At 40.2% G+C, this 19,652-nt stretch overlaps 1 protein-coding gene across 1 annotated transcript in view; it reads left to right on the top strand.

The window, feature by feature from the left end:
- The first annotated feature begins 8,880 nt into the window (after window positions 1–8,880).
- LOC137939212 (uncharacterized) overlaps window positions 8,881–19,652 on the top strand; it is a 54,786-nt gene continuing 44,014 nt past the window's right edge. The window contains exons 1-2 of the mRNA XM_068784436.1: window positions 8,881–9,209; window positions 17,430–17,475. Of these exons, the coding sequence (XP_068640537.1) occupies window positions 9,109–9,209; window positions 17,430–17,475 (147 nt within the window). The 5' untranslated portion in view covers window positions 8,881–9,108. The remainder of the gene's footprint in view (window positions 9,210–17,429; window positions 17,476–19,652) is intronic.

The following is a 19,652-nucleotide window of genomic DNA, read 5'->3' as shown; positions in this document are numbered from 1 at the left end:
GGGATTAGTACAAATAACACACGGACGGGAGCCGGATTGAGTAATGTGCCGGGAATGGGGCGCAGGAAGAGATGGGGGCATGACAGGAGGAGAAGAACTGGGTTCCAAAAAATTAGAGAATTGGAGAGAGGATAGTGGTTGAGCCTGGGAAGAAGCTAAGGATGGGAAATAAGTCTAATCAAATTGAGCATGGCGAGTGATGTATAGCCTAGAGGTGATGGGATCAAGACATCAAAACCCTTTGTACGATGAGCTATATCCCATAAAGATACAAGGAATATTATGCGGAGAAAATTTATTAGGCATATAATCATGTAAACATGGGTAAACACGGCAACCAAAGGGATGAAAAACTTCATAATTAGGAGAAAGACCATAAAGAATTTCAAAGGGGGACTTACCTTCGAGAAGCGATGTGGGCAAGCGATTGATGATGTAGGCGGCAGTGCTAAAAGCGTAAACCCAGAAGCGAGGAAAAATGTGGGAATGGAAAAGCAGGGCCAAACCAGTTTTAGTCACATGACAGTGTTTTCGTTCTGCACGACTGTTTTGGGCAGGGGTGTATAGACAAGATAATTGATGATGAATTCCGGAAGTACGAAGGTGGTGTATAAAATAAGTGCTAGTAAATTTTGCACCACCATCACTTTGAAATTTTTTTATACGAGCAGAATGTTGGTTTTCCACTAATTTTTGAAATTGAAGAAATGTATCGTAGAAGTCAGATTTCAATTTCAATGGATAAAGCCAAGTAAAGCAAGAATAATCATCAATAAACAAAACATAGTAAGCAAAACCCAAATTTGATGTTCCTAGTGAAGGACCCCATATATTACAATGAATTAGATCTAACATATGAAACGACCTTTTTTCATTGCGCGAATAAGGTAAACGATGACTTTTAGAAAGTGTTCACTCTTATTTAATAAGGAAAGAACAGAATGATGCACATGTCCTAAGCGAGCATGTCATAAATCCTATGAAGCATGAAGAGATTTATTTTTCAGAATGAAAATAAAGGTGGAATTTCCTCGCTCTAGCACATATAGGCCTCTATCACACTTACCGGTTGCCACTACCTTTCCCGTTTGGCTATTCTGAACAGTGAAAACATTATTAGTAAACGTAACGGATAAAGGGAAATCATTCGTTAATTTACTAATGGACAAAAGATTTTTAGTGAGATGGAAAACAACCAAAACATCTAATAATTTAAGATCTGGGGAAGGGGAAAGGTGACCGGTATGGGTAATAGGTAGGGATGCACCATTCCCTACAATTACACGATCCTTACTCATGTAGGTGACAGATTGATCCAACGAGGAGTGGGCCAGAGTCATGTGGGCCGAGGCCCCTGTATCCACAAACCAGTCTGAAGGTTCATTTTCGGACATAGAGCAAGAGGAGTTAAAGGCTTCAGTGAGGTGCATCGAAGAGTCGTGCCGGGTATATCGCTGTCGACATCGATCAGCATAATGACCTTCCAGGCGGCAGATCTGGCACCGCGGGGAACGACGACCGTGGCTAGAGGTGAAACGGCCTTGGCCGTGACCGGAATCGCCGTTCTGGTTGTGGTTGGAGACGCTGCTCTGGCCGGGACTGAAGTGTCAACCATGGCTGTTTCCGCGGCCCTGTCTTTGGCGAGAAGAGCCACCGAAATGCTGAGAGGGGGCTCGGTTTGCAATGAAGGCCGCGATGGAAGTCACCATGGGCTCGTGGGATTTCTGAAAAATTTCGAAGCTTTCTGCAAATGACGCTATGTCGAAAAAACAGGGGAGTGGATTTTGGGCCATTTGGGTGGAGGAGAAGCTGGAAAACTCCGGGCTGAGACCACGGAGGAACCAATGAACCTTGTCGGTGTCATCAATGGGTCTACTGATGGCGTGAAGTTGGTTGCACAATGCCTTGAACGCACGAGCATATACCGTCACTGAGCGAGCTCCCCTTTTCATCAATTGAAGATCTTATTTGAGACAAATTTCACGGGCTTTAGACCTATGGTTGAAGGTGTTCTCCAGAGCAAGCCATACTTCATGGGAGGTGGAGAGGCCGACAACTTCAGCCATAGCTTCTTCGGATAGAGAGGAGAGAAGAAGACTGAGGAGGCGTTGGTCGGTTGCTTTCCACACCAAGTGTTTGGGGCTTGGTGTCTGAGAGGTGGGAGGGTCGAAAAGAGGAGGTGGCACAAGGGTACTATCCACATGACCCAACAAGCCTTGACTGTCGAGGAGAGGGAGAAACTGACTCTTCCATAGGAGATAGTTGGAAGATGAAAGTTTGATGGTGACCATGTGAATCATGGTGTTGAAGGGAAGAAAATTAGAAGAGAAATCAGAGGCCATTGAGGATCACGGGATGTTAATCCAGAAGATCTCTAATACCATGAGAATGTTTGAAATAAAATAATCACCTCTCTCATCGGGGTGAGTATGTTCAATTGATATTTATAAGAGTACAACATAATCACTATGTTCCTGGCTTTTAGTTATTTACTTTCCTCGTTTATTCATCATTTTATGGACATATTTGGCCAAACAAATCATTTGAGGCTTAATAGGTCCTTGATACCGATGACAAACCTCAAGTTTGAGACTTCAAGAGTAATGAACATAATTTACGGCTAGGTGAAAGACTTGTATGTATCTGTTGGAACTTAGGAGATTTATGCTGTGTTTGGAACACAAAAAGTAAAGAGAGAGAAAAAAAGAGAAGAGAAGAGAAAGAGAAAGAAAAAAAAAGGTTTTCTTTTCTCTTGTTTTGATGCCCATGGAAAATGAAAGAGAAATATAGTTTATCTTGTTTGGATACACATAGAAAATGAAAATAAAAAGAAAATTAGTAACGTTTTAAAATTTTGATGATTAAAATTTTCTCTCGAGTTTCTATTTCTTTTCTTTTCACCCCCAGATTCCATCATTTTGTGAGAGAAAATTTATTAACCAAGCAAGAAAGTATTTTTCTCGCTTATTTTCTTCTCTCAATGATTTTCTATTGTCAAACAACAAAAAATATATTTTCTCCTTAGATTCCATCATTTTTTTTTTTTTGTGGGTTTCAAACATGCCCTTAGGTTGTGTTTGAAACATAGAAAGTGGAGAGAAAAGAAAAAGAAATAAAAAGAAAGAAAAGATGTTTATTTTCTCTTGTTTGGATGGCCATGAAAAATGAGAGAGAAAATTGAAGAGAAATGTAGTTTCTCTTGTTTGGATACACATAGAAAATGAAAAATAAAATAAAATTAGTAATATTTTAAAATTTTAATGATTAAAATTTTCTCTTAAGTTTTAATTTTCTTCTTTCTCCCCAGATTCCATTATTTTGTGAGAGAAAATATTTTAACCAAGTGAAAAAATGATTTTCTCTTTTTTTTTCAATGATTTTCTGTTGCCAAAGAACAAAAAATATTTTTCTCTCCCTTTTTCTTTTATTTTTTTTCTTTTCTTTTTCATAGGTTCCAAACATACCCTTAGTAAAATAGTAAAAAATATGTAAAATTTTTGTTTGAGATAATTTTAATTCTAATAATTCGCATTAATTGTGGATCTAAGTGTCTCTATTAGGATCCTAGCTTAATCCATGCAGTCCTGTCATAATTTGTAAGCGAGTTGACACGGTGACTTGACCCAGAGCTAACTTAACAAGACTTTTTCATGCATTGGAAATTGACTTACTTACACTCGATCATGAATTTGCAAGGTTTTTCTCGTGAATCCGTGCGTGGTTCAGACCTGATTACCATCGTCTTTTGCACGCCAATGCCCGTGACTCAGAAGAAACTGTCTTGGTCTTCCCACATACAGCTTACATGTCAAGTCTTTGGAAGGCGAAGAGCACCTTCCGACTCTGGTAGAGATTCGGTCATACGTGTTAGAGTAAGATTGGATCATGGTTATTTTACTCAGATTCGTTAACTGACTTGGAAACCCTGAAAATCTTTAATTCGTTATCTGAGACGATACTCGACCCGAAATCGGTTCAACTGGACTCACTCGGTCAGGAATAAAGGAGCAAACGAGTCCGGTTCATGGGTCAGAGTGGGTTAAGAGAGGGGAAACTTGACCTCAGCCTGCCAAAATGCATGCTAGTGTTACAAATGATATAGGAGTTACCAGCACTTAGACTTGGGGGGGGGGATGAAACGAATTAAAAATGCAAGCCGAAGATGAAGATCAGCCGTATTACACCGTTCATCAGTTTACGTCGTTAGTGGAACACCAGACTTCATGTCATCTGGATATTGGGGATGAAACGGAACATCATCTCCACGTTATAAAAAATGGAAACTGGTTTTCGACCCTTTTTGGCAATCATCCGGATGGAGGAAATACGGGGGATTCAAACCTGGTTTTCGACCCTTTTTGCCAATCATCCGGATGGAGGAAATGCGGGGCTTCAAACCCTCGACGTTTTTTTTTCCCCTCTCTCTCCTCGCACCCCCCTCTCTCGTTCTCTTCTCATTTTCATTTTTTCTCCCACTCTCCCGCACCCCCTCTCTCGCCTCCCTGTGCCCCGACGTCTCTGCTCCCTCTCTTCTCTCGGACTCTCCTCTCCGGCCTCCGTCTCTGCTGCATCTCTTCTTCAGCCTTCGTCTCTCGGTCTTCTCTCGGACTCGCCCTCTCTCCCGCACACCCTCTCTCATCTTCGTGTTTCCCTCTTCTCTCGGACTCGCTCTCCGTTTTTCTCTCTCGCTTCTCCCTCTCTCTTATCCCTCTCGGCCTCCCTTTCTTCTCTCTCTTCTCCCTCTCTTCTCCCTTTCAGCCTCCCACTCCCTTCTCTCTCTCTCGCTATTCTCTTTTCCCCCAAAATACCTTTTCATTTCGTTCGATTTCCCCATTTCGATTTCGATATTCTTCGATTTTGACATTTGGGCATCGATTGCTTAATTTCTACTTCGATAAGCATCGATTTCCCCATTCGGCTTCAGTTTTCCCCAAATTTCAGAAGGTATGACTTAACCCTAATGTTTTTTCATTAAGTTAGTGTTTTATTTGATTTAATTTTAGTTTCATTGCCTAATTGGGGGTTATTTGTGCATAATTGTGGGATTTAGGGCTACGGTTTAGGGTCTAAATTCTTGATTCGGGTTAGGGTTTATTTTTAGGGTTTGGTGCTCAGTATTTAAGGGACCTGGAATTAGGGTTTAGGGTTTAGGGAAATCTTTAACTAATATAATATATAATTCATCGGTTGTTTTCTAAATCTCTACAAAATCCACCTTGTAGATATTCTATTTTTTTATATATATAATATACAACACATTTACAATTTGTGAGCCAAGAATTTGAATTCACTTTGTGGACCATTTAGTCTTCATTTCTTGAAGCTGACCTTTTTTCTTGTTATTTATTATGTTTTGTCAAACTTCTTGCTATGCATTGACATTTTTGTGATGATTTAATTATCTTGAGCTGTTTGCTTACTGATTGATAACTTTATTAAAAGAAACAGCTGCTGGCATCAATTAAAATTATTTTCACTTTGGATTAGTTTTTTACCTAGCAACCTAAAGGAATAGATTATGTTGAAATTTCTCCATGTATTTGTTTGGGACTTTAACGAGAAAATGTTAGTTTTTGCAAGTTAACGAATGCACTCTGTAGACCATTTCAAGTTTATCTTATTTATTGGAGGAAGGAAACAAGAGTGATTTCTCATAGCTTATATAATTTAGTTGTTTGTTCAGTTGGAAATCGCCTTGGCATATATGTTTGGATTGGTGAACTTGCTTAGTAACATTCATGGTCAGTATAAATGTAGAGGATGGTCAGTAGACCTGATAGTACTTTTTTGGAGCATCAAAACTTGGGGTAGAGACCTAATAGTGATGCAACTCGGACTTCGGTTAAGGCCGGAATAGTTTCTTGGTTTGACCTTGGGGCTTTTCATACATGTCACTCAAGGTTGATATGCAAACCCTTCGGTTGAAGAGAATGTGCTACTAACCCTGACATCCCCTTCTCCTTTCTCAGGAAGAGATGTTCTTGTGATCTCCAACTTCTAATTTGAAAATTTAAAATCCTCTATTAGAATTTATTTATTATAATAGGTCATCACACCCTTCAGTTGAATTTGCAGGTTGGAGGCTTGTCCTTATTTCCTCAGTTCATTCAAGATGGAAGACCTTTATGGGACACTTGGAGCTAATTATTTCTTTTGAGCTCGATCATTTTTTCATATTTAAGCTACTCACTTTTTTTTTTTTTGCAAAGCCAAACACTTAATAATGTAAAATGCAGGTTGCCTCAAAGAAGAAAAACATGGTAGATGAAGCCGGTGTCGTCCTTCAGACCAAACTGAGACAAGTTGCTTCAACACCATGAGGAAGGGGATCTCTGCCACTATGTATAAGTTCCATCTTGGTCACCAGATTAAGACCCCGTTGTTGATGCTTAATGATAGTGTGACAATTGTTGTTTCCTTTTTGTCGAACAGTGAAAAGTGTGGTCTAACATTTTTGTGGAAGAAAAAAGGACAACATATTTTTTGAGGTGTGGATTAGTAAAATTCACTTAATTGATAACATGATCCTTCAATAGTTTTCTTCTCAGTTTTTTTCTTGGACCATGTAAACTCTCGTTTTGATTTGAGTACAACATATTGGCTTTGTTGTTAGCCCCAAAGGCACATCTTGTTCAAACAATAAACGGCTAGATGAATGACAAATTGGCAAAGTGGTGGGTGTTGGAGGCATCTCTAGTTTAATTCCAAAATGGTCTATTTTGCATGTGAACTTCTCTTAAGAGATTTGTTGGTTTGTTGCAAATTTCTTTGTTTAAGCTTATTGTTCCTGTTTTCAAGATTCAGGAAAATTGTGACAGTCGGCTAATGCCAATGTTGAAGTAAATTGTGAATTACAGGGAAAAGAAAAAAATAAAAAATCATCCCTTTTACCTAGTTGGTGAAACTGAATTTGGTTGATAGCTTTACTTTGAATGAAACACATCCGTTTGTCAATTTGTCAATTGAAAAATAGTTAAACAGTTAACATAAATCTTTAACTAATATAATATATAATTAAATTAATTAGTACATTATTATATTTTAGTTATACATTAAATTAGTTATTCGTGTAGTAATAATGTTCATTTTACCTAATTTAATGTTTAAGTATTATATTTTAATTAAGTATACTTTACAAGTTACTAATTCTCTTATTTTCTGCGTTTTCCTCATTTGGGGAAAGAATCCTACCTTTGGCTTTGATTTTTTTAAGGGAAGTGTCTCAAAAACATGTTTGGGTTGCAAGTGATATAGAATTGTGTTATTTGTCACATGTTTGCAATGGATGAACCTGTAATATATGAGTTATGAACCTGTGATATACAATTTACTAGGTATAATGTACTCATTTGTTCAACCAAGGATGATAATGCAAGGAGTTTCTTGGGGAATTTCACTTGCTCCACTTGCTAAATGCAGGGATGAAGTTGTTATATGTAACTTTTGGGTAAGAAAGGGGTGAAATTAAAAAAATCATGAATTTTTATCTACGATCCGAACAGTTAGAGGTAGCATTGAGCTGAGCCAAACTCAAACATGCATATGTTTAAGTTTGGTTTGATTTGAATACTTCGAACTCAAGCTCAACCTCAAGCCTAAAATTGGAATCGAGCTCAAGCTCAAATTTCTTAACTAAGTTTGAGTTCAAGCTCGAGCTTGAGCCAGGGTCGAGCTCCAATCTACATTTAAAACTATAAAAATTAAAAAATATAAAAATAATATAAAAAACTATTATGATGGACTTAATACCATTGAACCGTAAACTATCACAAAGGAGTCCAAAACTTTGCAATGGAGCATACTAATGTATAATAACAAGCTTAATAAACCTAAAAGAAAAAAAACACCTCTATCAAAAGTGTTTATTCCATTGATAAACAACAACATTAGATGTTGAGGGACCTAACAGGGCTAAACGATCGATCATCTTTGAGGTTTGAGGTAAATAAGAGAAACTATCAACCAATTAAAGAGGAAATTAAAGAGAGCAATTAGAGTAAAGGGTATTTAAAAAAAAAATCTATGCTAATGAGTCTGCTTACGAGTTAACAAACGGAGCTTGAAAAATCTCGAGTTTGGCTTGTTATACTTAATGAGCTTTATTTCAAGTTTGAGCTAGAGTCAAGATCAGGTAAAAACTAAACTGATCCGAGCTTTTTTCAAGCCAAGCTCAAACGATTTGCGAATCGGTTTGCCTTGATGCTACCCCTATGTACAGTACTAGAGTATATACCCTTAAATCTTTGTAATTGATTTTTCAAAATTTATTTAGTTTTTTAAAGCTTGTGATTTTACATAAGACTTAAGGTGCAAATGAAGTTAAAATCAACATTGCATAGCATGGATAGCTTCAATCCTGCTGCAGTGGGTTGCAAGGTGGAGTTAAATAGAGGGGATAAGGTTAAAAAAACAACTTGTAGGAACCATAGGGCAGGACGGGGACTAAAATTATGAGGTGGGATTATTTGGAATCACATAGAAAAGAAAAGAAAAGGAAATGAGAGTTTGACCATTATTATTCTTAAAAATAGTTAGTGAAAAGGAGAATTTGATCATTATCTCATTTTCATTAACTATTTTTGAAAATAATAATGATCAAATTCTTATTTTTTTTCTTTTTTTCTAGGGGTTCCAAACAGACCCTCGATGGATTTGTGTATTTTTAAAGACCGACTCCAACCTACCTTGCTGCAATCCTTAGGTTCAATTAGTGGGCAAAACCAGTTAACACCAGATTTAACCCGGCCCGGTTACAGACCTACCGAGGTGGACCGGTTGCATAATACGTACCGACCAGGTTGAGTCAGCAAGTTATTTTTACGTCTTATATGGATGTTTGGGTCATTCAAGATAAACCAAATCTGAATTGTACCCGTTGTTACCTCCTAAGAAGAAGCTTCAGTCGCAGACAAAATGCGGAAAGTCTCCCTCCATCTTGGACCACCCATACGCAAAAATCTCATCTTGGTTCAACATAACATCGCATATTCATAGACAAAGCACCAGACTCAAAAATTCCAGCCCTCCAATTTAATCAATTCTTCCCTTGATTTCAGAATCTGGTTTATATCTTTATTATTCAAGTTTCCTTATCGAGAATCTGGATCGATGGAGATCGATGAAGCAGTGAGGCAGAGTACTGATCGAAGGCTTCGAACCAAATACGACAACGCAATTTACGTAATTCAGAGAGCCCTTGCTTTATACGCGTAAGCAATTTGATTCACCATTGGTTGCAAGCTTGGTTCGGCTTAAGCTAGGGAATCTTTTGAATATCTTTCCATTCTGACAGTCGTTTACTTATCCTGGTGACTGATGACTTAGTATTGTGTTTTTTTTATTTACATATACTTGCCGTTATTGCGTTTGATTTCAGTAAATATCAGCGGAATGAATTTTGAAAATATACCTCATGGTTTTAAGCTCAACGTGTAGTACTAGTTTTTTTCCTTTTTCAAAGGAAACATCTATTATTTTCATATTCATGTTTAATATCTGAGTACCAAATTTTGTTAACTGGACGAATTAGAAACTAAAATCAATTCGTTGGTCTTATGAACTTATGTGCAGCTAAAAAGCTATATTTGGATGTTGTAAGCTGTTGACATTTATACTTAAAGTTTAACTTCTTCACATTGTTCCCAAAACATACAAAACGAACATGTGTTCTACATACTGTGAGGCCGAGATCATTTTAAGAGTTTTAGCTGGTACCTGGATATATATCCTCGTATCTTTCAACTCAGAGCTAGGTCTGTCGTGTCAGATTTTGGGGTGGTCGAAGTTGCCCCTTTCAACATCTTGTGATTCTTTTTCCATCTCTCTGCCAGAGCACAAAAGATATTACTGAAGCAATTCAGTCCCCCTTCTTGGAACTTTAAATCTTCATGTAGGCCGAACCTTTTGAGAGAGAGGAGTGGGATATACATTCTTTGGTTGATTTCTACATTATAGGCTTTAAATTTAATAATCTGGTATCATAATATGATAAACCCATATTAAAGCCTCTTATATGCATAAATCCCTGTTGTTCAATACTCATAATCTTTCTCTCCCTTTGTGGCCTGAAGTTACCACCATCACCTGATATGCAGCCGTGTACAGGATTCTAACATCTGACTGTCTGATGAATTAGAACCTCCCTAGATGTAGTACCCAGGAAAGTATGAGATAGCATAAAGTATTTTTCTTCTGTGCGACTTCATATTTTATACCAGTGATGGTTTAGATTTTCATGAGCTGGTTTTGGCCCTCATTAGGAGATTTCCTTGTATCCTTTTGTTCTTTTTCTTTTCCAAGCATTGAATTCAGAGGTTGACATGATAGAAGAGCCTCTTTTCTGGCAACACTATATAATATTGTAGCTAGAATGGAAAAAAGGAGGGTAATTAGAAGGAAGTCCTGCTAATTGATTAGTGGTTGCCCTAAATGGAGTCCAAAATGATGAAATTTGGGTATCAAGTATTGGTTTCATTTTTTGAATAATGTTGGGACTAAGAATTCATTAAGGAATCTCTTTGAGGAGTAAATAGTTCATGATGAATGACATACAACAAGCTAAAAATAGGATAACAAAAACCATCATATCAGAAAGGAGGTGCCAACTATTAGATGTTGCTGGGTGGTGGGAGATGATGACATTCCCAGAGAAGAGAGAGAGAGAATTGAGGGAGATGAGTGAGTGAGAGACGAGGGAAAAGAACGTGACACCAACGGTGGCAAGGAGGAGAATAGGGACATATTTTGGCAAAGTGAGGCTTGGCAGAAGACTCTGGCGATTGAGAACCAAGACATTGAGGACGAGGGATGACAGAGAGTACAAAAGAGGAAAAGACCAAAGGTTGAAGAAGACAGGTGGAAACTCTACAACATTATTCTCTCATGTATGGGAAAACTGTTATCTCCATATAAGAATAGAGCATGGGACTAACCCCACAATCCAAGTTATGGTAAGGAAAGGAGTTAAAAGATCCTTCATCAGCATCCTTGTGGAAGCCTCTGCAAGCTTCATCAAGTAGCTTGGAGGAGTAGTGGAGCCAAAGCCAAGAAACTTTGGACAAGGCAGCTTGCCTTCTACTTCTCCATCTTCCAATACAAGGGGCAATGCGGATGCAAAATTGTGCAATGCCATAAAGACATGACAATGACCAGAATCTATGTCCCAGAGACCACTGAAGCTGGTTTTGGATGGAGCACCTTTATAGATAATCTTAGACACCTTTGCCACACCCTGCACTTCAGGATAAATCAGCCAAACAAAGCATCTAGACTCCCAACCTCTCAACTCGGTCTGGTGTCACGATCCTCACCCCTCCCCCCCCCCCCCCCTTCCTCTTCTCACACACACACACCTCTCCTTACTCACGAATCGTCTTCCAAAACTCCCATGACCGTGATCTTCGACCTTACCAAACCTGAAACAAGAAGTGTAGACGAGGGAAGTCTCAGTCTTCCCTCTCCCTCCCTCCTCCCCTCCCCCCCCCCCCCCCCCCCCCCCCCCGCTCCTCTTCTCACACACACACACCTCTCCTTACTCACGAATCGTCTTCCAAAACTCCCATGACCGTGATCTTCGACCTTACCAAACCTGAAACAAGAAGTGTAGACGAGGGAAGTCTCACCATCTGTCTTCCCTCCCAAATATTGACTCTAGGTAGAGAACTACTGAGCTTTTGCATTGTTTCCACTACTGCAACCAAGCATTGAGGGTGATGATATCTCCAATTGGATAGCTGAACATGCCCAACTCTCTTAGAAGCCTAAATGCTCCTTCATGGGGAAAGCTCAATGGTTTGGTCCTGTTTGTTAGTGACGAGGACAGTTTGTGCGGTAGTAGCATTGATCCTCAGCCTGGTGACCTCCTAGCCATGGTCTAGCATTGGCAGCCAGCTACCCGCGAGTGCACCCTCGGCCAGTAGATTGGCATCATGGTCTCCCAGTGGAGCTTTGGCAGCCCCCCATTATCCTGGAAATAACTAGCACTTTTTGTTGCATGATGAAGTTGGATGACTCCACAACCGGCATGATTCACTTGTACTATGAAGGGATTTCATCATCCCACTCAGTCAGTGGTACAACTCTAAGATGACCAAAATGATGGTAGGAGAGGAGAAATTCTGGATCAAGACAAATTTTTGAAAAATTCAGTACCAATGAGGAAGAAAATAGAAGGAGGAAGATGGTGAAGGGAAGAAGAAGTAGAGTCAATAATTCCAGAGTTGACTCACCTAGCTGGAGGCAAACTGAATTGGACTCGAATTCTGGTGATAATAGTGGCTTAGAAGAATCAACGAGTCTAGCCAGTTCGAAATTGGTCAACTTGTTACTCTATTCAAATTCAAAATGCTCTCCTGCACCTGCTCTCTCCCACTGCAACTCTGGAATAGCAATTGACAACCCTCACTGTCAGGAACCCATCACCACTTCCTCACACAAGCACACCTGTCCCTACAGCTTGAAACCTCACCACTATATTTCTGGCAAAAGCCCTAGTAACTCTCGAAAACATGAGCCTATGACATTCTCCCACCTAGCAACCCTCACTACAGCCAAGACAATCAACCATCTCATGCCAGTGATAATTACATCGGCTTAATCCCAACTCTTCACAACCTGGAAGATACCGTCAATTGCATTGCAGGGCATGTCTCTTTGTGGCTTCACACTAGGGAGGAATTTGCTAACCTTCAGATGTGCCCCTTCTAGTCAATTGGCGTGCTCTGGCCCAAATGTCTGCCCCTTCGCATCCAGCTATGATTGAATGGCAACCTCCTCCTTCGGGGACCATCAAACTTAACTTTGATAGTAGCACTCTCAGTAACCCTGGAGCAGCTGGTTTTGGTGGTGGTTGCTGGGATTGGCGGATTTCCTCTCATCACATATTAGGGGCCTTTGGGAATATCTAACTCTACCTCGGCGGAATTCTTTGCCCTTCTTCAAGGTCTCATTATTTTTTGTGATTACCTTAATGGTCCTTTGCTCATTGAGGGAGATTCTAAGGTTGTTATTGGCTGATGCTCTTCATTTGCTGCACCCCCTGGCGGCATTGCAACTATTTATATGAAATTTCTGATATAACTTTTATGATTTCTTGTTTTTGGTCTCATGTTCCTAGATCAATAAATTCCTTTGCTGACAAGCTTGCCAAACAGGGGGCCTCCCTTCAATCTCTTGTTATAAAGGGATGGCCCCACTAAGTCATATTCTCTTGTTTTGCTGAAATAATTTTTTTTGGAGGAAAATGTGTAATTTTTTATTCAAGGAGAGAAGAATACAACCTCGCAAGATGGGCCGTCCTCCACAACAAGGTGTTGGAGTGAAGTGTTCTGCTGAAATAATAGCATGCCCATTTCAAAAAAAAGTTGGATCTTGGAAAAGCCTTTGATAGAGTCAATTGGGATTTTCTGGATGGCATCCTGTCCCTTATGGGATTTGGAGTGAGATGGAGGTCCTAGATTAGAAGCTGCATTTCATTAGTCACATACCCCCCATTACTCAATAGGACTGCCTGAGGCTCTTGAAAGGATTGAAAGGAATACGACAAGGGGACCCTCTCTCCCCTCTCTTATTTAACTTAGTTGTAGAGTACCTGTCCTCAACATTCTATGTTGCCGAGGCAAAGGGGTAGATCCGGCTGATTGCCTAGGAGAAAGACATTGATATTCCCCTTCTCCATATGTAGATGACACCATCTGGTTTTGTGAAGGAATTGTGGAGCAAGTTCATGGAATCAAGGCCCTCCCCAACTTGTTTGAGATAGCCACAGGGCAAAAAGTTGATTGGGAGAAGAACAGGCTGATTGGTTTCAATCTTATAGACGGGCTACTCAACACCTTTGCCAGTTACCTGGGATGTTCTAATACCTCCCTGTCTACGACCTGCCTTGGACCCCTTTGTTTGATAGATGGCTGGATAATTACCTCTAGGCACAGTCCTAGAGAAGATGGAAACCTGACTCTCTACCTGGAAAGGTTACCAAAGCTGGAAAGCTCACCCTCCTAAACTCTGGCATAGCTGGGCTACAGAACTACTGCATGTCCTTCTTTCCTTGTCCCTGCCATGTTTGCAACAAAATTGAAAAATTGAAGAGGAACTTTCTATGGAGAGTGATGGAGAATGGGTTCAAATGCCACCTAGTTAGCTGGGCAGAAGTCTATAAACCTAAATGTCTTGGAGGCTTGGGAGTTCAGAGCACCAAAAGAAATGAACCAAACCATCTTTCTTAAGTGGTTTTGGAGATTCAACACTTCTTCGTCAGCCACGTGGAAAAAAAATAGTCGAGAAGAAGATGCTTTGGAGCTCGGGATGGTGTATTACAATAGGGAACAAAAGGCTTCTATCCCCTTTGTGGCGGGCTATACCTCCTTCAAAACCAGTTCCAATCCGCAACCTGGTTTTACATTGGCAATGGACAATTGGTGGGATTCTGGGAGGATTAGTGGGTTGGTGACAAAACTTTGAAAGAGAAGTGGCCACGCTATAACCCCCTGGCCTCAAATCTGTTGCCGCTTGTGTCAAAAAATTGGATGTCTCAAAGGGATTTGGATCTTGGTCTTCGGAGACGATTGACTGAAGAGGAAGCTCTTGAAGCCAACAACCTCCTGACCACTTTGGGCAGAATAAGGGTTAGGTCCAATTTAGAAGATAGACTGGTTTCCTCCCAAGATGATAGTGGTAAGTTCACTGTTTCCTCAGTTTATAGACATCTAAAGGGATGCGATAACCTTTAGTCCTAAAATGCAGCATTGCCTAGAAATTATCTGGACCCCCTAAAGCGCTATTCTTTCTTTCAATGTCTTCTTAATCGCATTGTCATGGTCGACAATCTGAGAAGAAGAGGAAATCCAACCCTCAATCCCTTTTCTGCCTTTGCAGGGAAGTAGAGTCAATCCCACATCTGTTGGTCCTTTCCCCTTTTGCTTGATGAATCTGGACACATTTCTTTCACAAGTTGGGACTTAAATATTTTCTTGGGATTGAATAGCACGAAGCAGAACAAGGATTGTTTTGATCCAAAGAAAGTATATGATTGATTGATCCAAAGGAAGTATGTGACAAATGTATGACATGAGTATGAGTTGTTATGAGCTAAACCTGTAGAGTCTCCTATAGAGGTTAATCGTGATCTTCATGAGGAGGACAATAATGAGCTCAGAGATAAGACCATGTAGGGGGTTAGTAGGCAAACTTATTTATGCTATAGTGACCAGGTTTGATATAACCATTGCAGTGAGAATGGTAAACGGGTTTATGGAACACTCATGAAAAACTCATTTAGAAGGTGCCTTGTGAATATTGAGATACTTGAATGGTGCACCGAGAAAATGGACTATTGTATGAGCAACATAGTCTTTTGCAAATTATAGGATATTCAGACGTTGATTATGTAGGGTCCAAGTTGGATAAAAAATCAACTTCTGGATATTGTGTGTGTTGGAGGTGGCTTAATGAGTTGGAAGAGCAAGAAATTGAATATAGTTGCTCGTTCAAGTGTAGAGGTTGAGTATAGAGGGGAGGGCGCTCATACGGTTAGTGAACTTCTACGAGTGGAATCTATGTTGAAAGAATTGGGCTTTCCTACTGAAGAGGCTATGATGATGTACTGTGATAATCAAGCCGCCATCTTTATTGCAAGCAATCCAGTGTTTCATGAAAGAACTAAATATGTAGAGGTAGATTGTTACTTTATATGTTGTGATGAGTAGAACCGTGCTCTCCCTATGTCAAGATTAAAGATTTACTTGGTGATGTTTTTACCAAAGCTTTGGGAAAAAGAGATCATGAAATCTTTTTTAACTAGCTGAGGCTTGTCGATATATACGCTCCAACTTGAGGGCGAGTATTAAAGTTGTTAGAATCAAGGGTAATTTGGTGATTTTACATACTTGATTTTTCCCTCTAGGGTTAGGAGAGTAATCTTCTATCTATAATGTATATTGGGTTCAATTTTTAGGTTTATATGATGCATATGCTAGGAGATATTAAGTAATTGAGTCTAGTGGGGTCATATAAGAGTGACTCTTTTTTTATATCCTTCACCTATCTTGTTGTACGAGGTTGGCTCGCTCATAGCTCCAGGCATGCAGTGGAGTTCACCTGGCATCTCAAGGCCCCCCCAAAAGTAAAATTCATGTGGAGCGCCTGCCTTAACAAAATCCTCTTTGTTGACAATCTTAGAAAGCGTGGCCAGTTTGGGGTGGACCCCGTTTACCCTTTTTTCCATGTCGCCGAGGAAATTGTTAGCCGCCTGCTCCTCCTATCCCCTTTCTCGTGGGAGATTTGGATGTCAATTATCAGCCTAATTGGGTTCCAGTTCTGCTTTCTTGCGGATCTTCCAATAGCCTGTCGGATGCTTGCAGGTGCTGCCGTCCCCGTCTTGGGATAATGATGATCTCAACTTGCTCGGCTTTCATTCCTTGGGGTCTCTGGTTAGAGCGCAATCAAAGGAGATTCGGTGCCAAGTTCAATTCCCAAGAAAGAGTCGTTAAAACTTGCTCAAGAAATATTGCTACATGGCTCCACTCTTGAAAAACCTTCTCCCCCTTCTTGGGATCTTCCATCAGAGACAATTGGAGTTGTCTTGCCCAGCTCCATACGTCTTTGAAGTCCCCAATTATTTTTGAGTGGACCCCGTCGCCTACCGGTGTCCTTAAATTAAACTTTAATGGTTCCTCTTTTGGCAACCCTGGTTTAGCTAGTTTTGGCGGAGTGGTTCGTGAATCTCTTGGGAACTAGATCCTCTCCTTCGCCGACCCTCTCGGTATTGCGGATTCCCGACGGCAGAGCTCCACAACTTGCTTAATGGGCTTCGTGTTTTCTGCGATCAGTACGCCGGACCCATTCTCATCGAGGGAGATTCTAAGGTGGTGATCGGCTAGTGTGAACATTCCTCAGCGCCTCCGTGGCGTCATTGGGACACTTTTTTTTTTAAATTATGGAAATTGTCAGCTTGTTTGACTGTTTTTGGTCTCACATCCTGAGATCTGAAAATTCTGTGGCTGATGTTTTGGTCAAATAGGGAGCTTCTTTGCAATCTCTTGTTGTTAGGGATAACTCCTTTTTTCTCTGGTTCTCTTAATAAAATCACCTTTCATAAAAATAGAGGGGCATTTATGTTATTTAGTAAGTTTTCACTTAAGTGACCTATTTAATAAAGAGTGAGGTCAAAAGTTGACCTTTGAGAAGTGTGCTACACTCTGCAGCACTTCTGGAATTCCTTTTCTCTCTTTTTTCTTCTCTCTTTCTTCTCTATTTTCTCAATTTCTCTTATTTTTACAATATATATATATAGTATATATGTATGTATATGTATATATATTCAAATCCATAGATGTTTTATTTTCTTCCTTGTTTAAACTATGACCTGTATTTGGAGTAATTCTGTGCATTTAATTGGTGATCAAGAGTTCTTTTTTTTTTTTTCTCAACAGGTTTGAGGAGGTTGCCTTCAGCTTTAATGGAGGAAAAGATTCAACTGTAATCTCTTTTATACCTTCTTAAATAAAAAATTGGCAATATAGTGTAGTTTTATTTTTTCATTGAATGATATCTTGTTTAAGTGTGGGCTCAGAAAAGAATATAAAAGAGGAATGGAGGTGGTCAGGGAAGCCATTTGGAAAGAAGATACTGAAATAAAGATACATGATCAAGGAATATTTCTAGCTGTTTTTTAGTAAGGAAGAAAATGAGGAGGCAGTAGTACTTTATTTTATTTGCATGAAAAGGTGGAGAAATGCTCTTAGGTCCTTTAAAATTAAAACAATAAAGAAACAAGAAGCACTTGCATTCGACTTGAGCTATGCCTCCAACCCTGAGAGGTTGAATATGGCAATTGAAGTCCTGCAACAGAATTGAATAATGAAGTCTACTTTGGCCGTCCACCTGTCTCTGTTATTCCTTCTGATAATCGGGCCAGACAATGTTGATTAATTCTTCTTACCATACTAATTTAGGTCTCTTTATATGTCTTGTTCTGATGAATATTTGGGAAGTCGGTTCTATGTTATCATTTGACATAAAGTAAAACACAGTTCTTATCTGGGGTTACAGAGAGTTGGGGTTAGAGGGAAGCCTATCGATGTCAAGGGAGGAGAGCAACATGATAGACCCCAGATTAGTGTTACCTACCCTAGAAGGAGTAAACAACACTTGGAAGGATAATTAGAGGGTGATTAATGTGGTCAGGGGCATTTTGGGAATTTGACAATTTTAAGTGGCTTCGGGAGGGAATTTAGAGGCCAGCCACCGGAGAGGAAGGGGCGTCGTTTCATCTACAGAGCCGTGCTCAGGGAGAGTCCTAGTCTCTCGAATACCAGTGGTTATGCTTGCTGATTTTATTGGAGTTCGATTGTGATTTCGATTTCGGAGTTTCCGTTTTGTTGCTATTGCATTCACACGCATTGGATTACTGTTATTGGAGTATATTGGCTTGATCGGAAATCTATCGTCTGCTCGTTGAATACCAGGGTTATGCTCGTTGATTCTTGTGGTGTTTGATAGTGATTTCGACGGGGGATTTTTCGTTTTTACCTCGATTGTATTTGCGCATAGTCGATTACTGTTATCAAAGACATATCAGAAATACAACGTCTGATCTAGGTTGGTTTGTTCCTATCGAATTTCTGCCGTGAAGGTTTTTCGTTTCTTCCCTTTGCTTGAAAATATTTTATTATTGCTGCCGGGGTACATCATCTGGTATCAGAGCGAGGTTGGGTTTGCCTCTGGTTTTCGGCAGTGAAGCGGAGTTTTTGTTTCTTTCCGTTGATTGGATTCGCACAAGATTTCATTATTTTTATCAGAAGCGAACAATGTTATTTCTATCGGAGGTACAACAGCGCTATCGGGAGAACATCATCGGGTCGAGAGCGCAAAAAACGATCCTCATGGTGACTACCAGAATGGAGTCGAGGGTGGAATCGGTGGAAGGAATCGTGAGCTCAGTAAGGGAGGAGGTGAGCTCGATGAAGGAAGAGGTTCGGAAGATTCCGGCCATGGAACAGTGGTTGACAGCGTTGATTGGGCGTGTTGAACAACTCCTGCGTACTCAAGAGGAGCTCAAACGAAATCTAAATGCGCAGAGTAGGTCGGCGACAACGAGACAGGGACTGGACTCGGCAGTGGGCGATAACTCGATCCAGAGAGGTATCAGACACGGAAGAGAAGGTGGCGAGGTTGACCGGAATCGGTAGAGCAGATATGAAGTGCGACCCAGAAAGTTAGAGTTGCCAATTTTTGAGGGAGAAGATCCCGATGACTGGATTTACAGAGCTGAGCGCTATTTCTCGCTTAACCGGGTATCTCACGATGAAAAAATGGAAGCCGCCGTAGTATGTCTGGAAGGGGAGGCAATAAAATGGTTCAAGTATGAAAATAATAGGAGGGAGATCATGAACTGGGAAGAATTTCAGTCCTTATTGCTAAAAAGGTTCTAAAGTTCCGAAGACGAATCTCCTTATGAGAAATTTCTGGCATTGAAGCAGGAGACCACCGTGAGAGATTACAGAAGGCGATTTGAGGATTTGGCTTCCACGTTAGAAGATATTCTAGAAAAGGTGTTTGAGTCCAACTTTGTTAATGGGCTTAAGCCCGAAATTCGGGCCGAGGTGAGGGTGTTGGAGCCCAATGGGTTGGGAAGGACCATGGAGTTGGCCCAA

The sequence above is a fragment of the Aristolochia californica genome, unplaced genomic scaffold, assembly GCF_029961685.1.
Source record: "Aristolochia californica isolate CCGP_79_NKW_82.1479 unplaced genomic scaffold, dmAriCali1.0.hap1 SCAF_8, whole genome shotgun sequence".
NCBI lineage: Eukaryota > Viridiplantae > Streptophyta > Magnoliopsida > Piperales > Aristolochiaceae > Aristolochia > Aristolochia californica.
The sequence above is the reverse complement of the archived record's forward strand: the minus strand, read 5'-3'. Positions and strand labels throughout refer to the sequence as shown.